Source organism: Trypanosoma conorhini (genome assembly GCF_003719485.1).
Source record: "Trypanosoma conorhini strain 025E chromosome Unknown Tco_14.4_contig_00180, whole genome shotgun sequence".
Lineage (NCBI taxonomy): Eukaryota > Euglenozoa > Kinetoplastea > Trypanosomatida > Trypanosomatidae > Trypanosoma > Trypanosoma conorhini.
This window is the reverse complement of record NW_021704267.1, coordinates 1-1210: the sequence shown is the minus strand read 5'-3', so window position 1 is coordinate 1210 and position 1210 is coordinate 1. Positions and strand designations below refer to the sequence as shown.

Below are 1210 nucleotides of genomic sequence, written 5' to 3'. Positions count from 1 at the left end.
TTCTGCTCAACATCCCCACTTAGCAGAATTTTTGTCGTTGCGCATCGCATACAGTTCACAGACGACAAACACAGCGCTGGCAAGCGCCGATGGAAGTGGGCAGCGGGAAAAAACTCCGCTCCTCGGGCAGCCCCACACAGGGCTCCATCTCGTGCCCTTCCGGCCCTGCAGCTATGCGTCTGCTACGCGCCCACACAAGACAGGCGAGTAGCAGGCGCTTAGCTTCCTCCCTAATAGAGAGTACTAGACTCTGGCACCACGTTGAGGTGGCCGGCTGCGCCAGAGCGTCACGGGAATCACAAGACTTCTCGCCAGCGCGCGCGGGGAGAAGGTGTTTCTCCGCAACTTTTTCCATTTTCCCTCGCCTGCAAGGGGCGGATTTCTTTTTTTCCCAGCGGGACTGACAAGGCCGCTGGGCGAACGCCCCGCATATGCCGGGGGAGCCGCCACGACGCACTCCGCCTCCCCCGCGCGCTCTCGGGGCCATTCCGCCCTCCCTCCACTGGGCCCCGTCCTTTTCGCCGGGGCCAGGATCCGGTTGGGCGCCCGGCTTGCTGAAGCGGCAACTGCTGACCGCGCGCCGCCCGGGAACGGAAGGGTCGCTTCGATACGGCGCGCCGCCGTCACGCGACGAACAGCCCACCCGACATGTTCGACCCGCAAACAGCAGGGGCATTTGAGGCGTTGCGGGCCCTCCGTCGCACCGAAAGTGAGGAGTATTCCAGTATTCTCGGCGCAATGGGAATGTCCGGAAGGACGCGTTCTGGGAGAAGTTGCCGAACACGCGCGCGCGGGTCCAGCTGGGCGTCCACGCGTGTTTTGGGCAGCACGGGCACTCTAAGCGATCAGGGTGACCGCGAGAGAACTCAGTTCACCACAGGAGCCTTCAGGGCGTGTTGGCTGCGGCAGTCGGCCTTTGTGCCAATTGAAGTGGAACTGCGCGGGGCAGCGCTTGCCACAAGCGGGGCGTCGAAGGCCGAGGGCGCGCTGATGGACGCGCTCTCGCAGCGGCGGCCGGGGTTGTGGAGGAGGCGCCGGGGTTCTCGCGCGCGGTGCGGTGCGGGCCTCGCGAATCGCACTCACACTTGGGGGGCGGGCCTATCGTGTGCTTCGTCGCCACGTGCGCGCCCAAAACGCCTCTCCACCAGTTGTCGTAAAGCCGCATTTCGCGCAGACGCTTGCGTGCCCCTCCGGCGCGTCCGCCAGGGCG

At 65.4% G+C, this 1210-nt stretch overlaps 2 protein-coding genes across 2 annotated transcripts; one reads left to right on the top strand and one right to left on the bottom strand.

The window, feature by feature from the left end:
* Positions 1-55: 55 nt before the first annotated feature.
* Positions 56-487, bottom strand: Tco025E_03793 (retrotransposon hot spot (RHS) protein; the record flags this gene model as incomplete). The annotated part of the gene is made up of 1 exon (XM_029370711.1): positions 56-487. The coding sequence occupies one exon, from the start codon at positions 485-487 to the stop codon at positions 56-58; it is 432 nt and encodes a 143-aa protein (XP_029229167.1).
* Positions 488-648: 161 nt separating this feature from the next.
* On the top strand, positions 649-1210 carry Tco025E_03792 (uncharacterized protein; the record flags this gene model as incomplete). The annotated part of the gene is made up of 1 exon (XM_029370710.1): positions 649-1210. A coding segment is annotated over one exon (562 nt), but the record flags the coding sequence as incomplete, so codon positions are not given.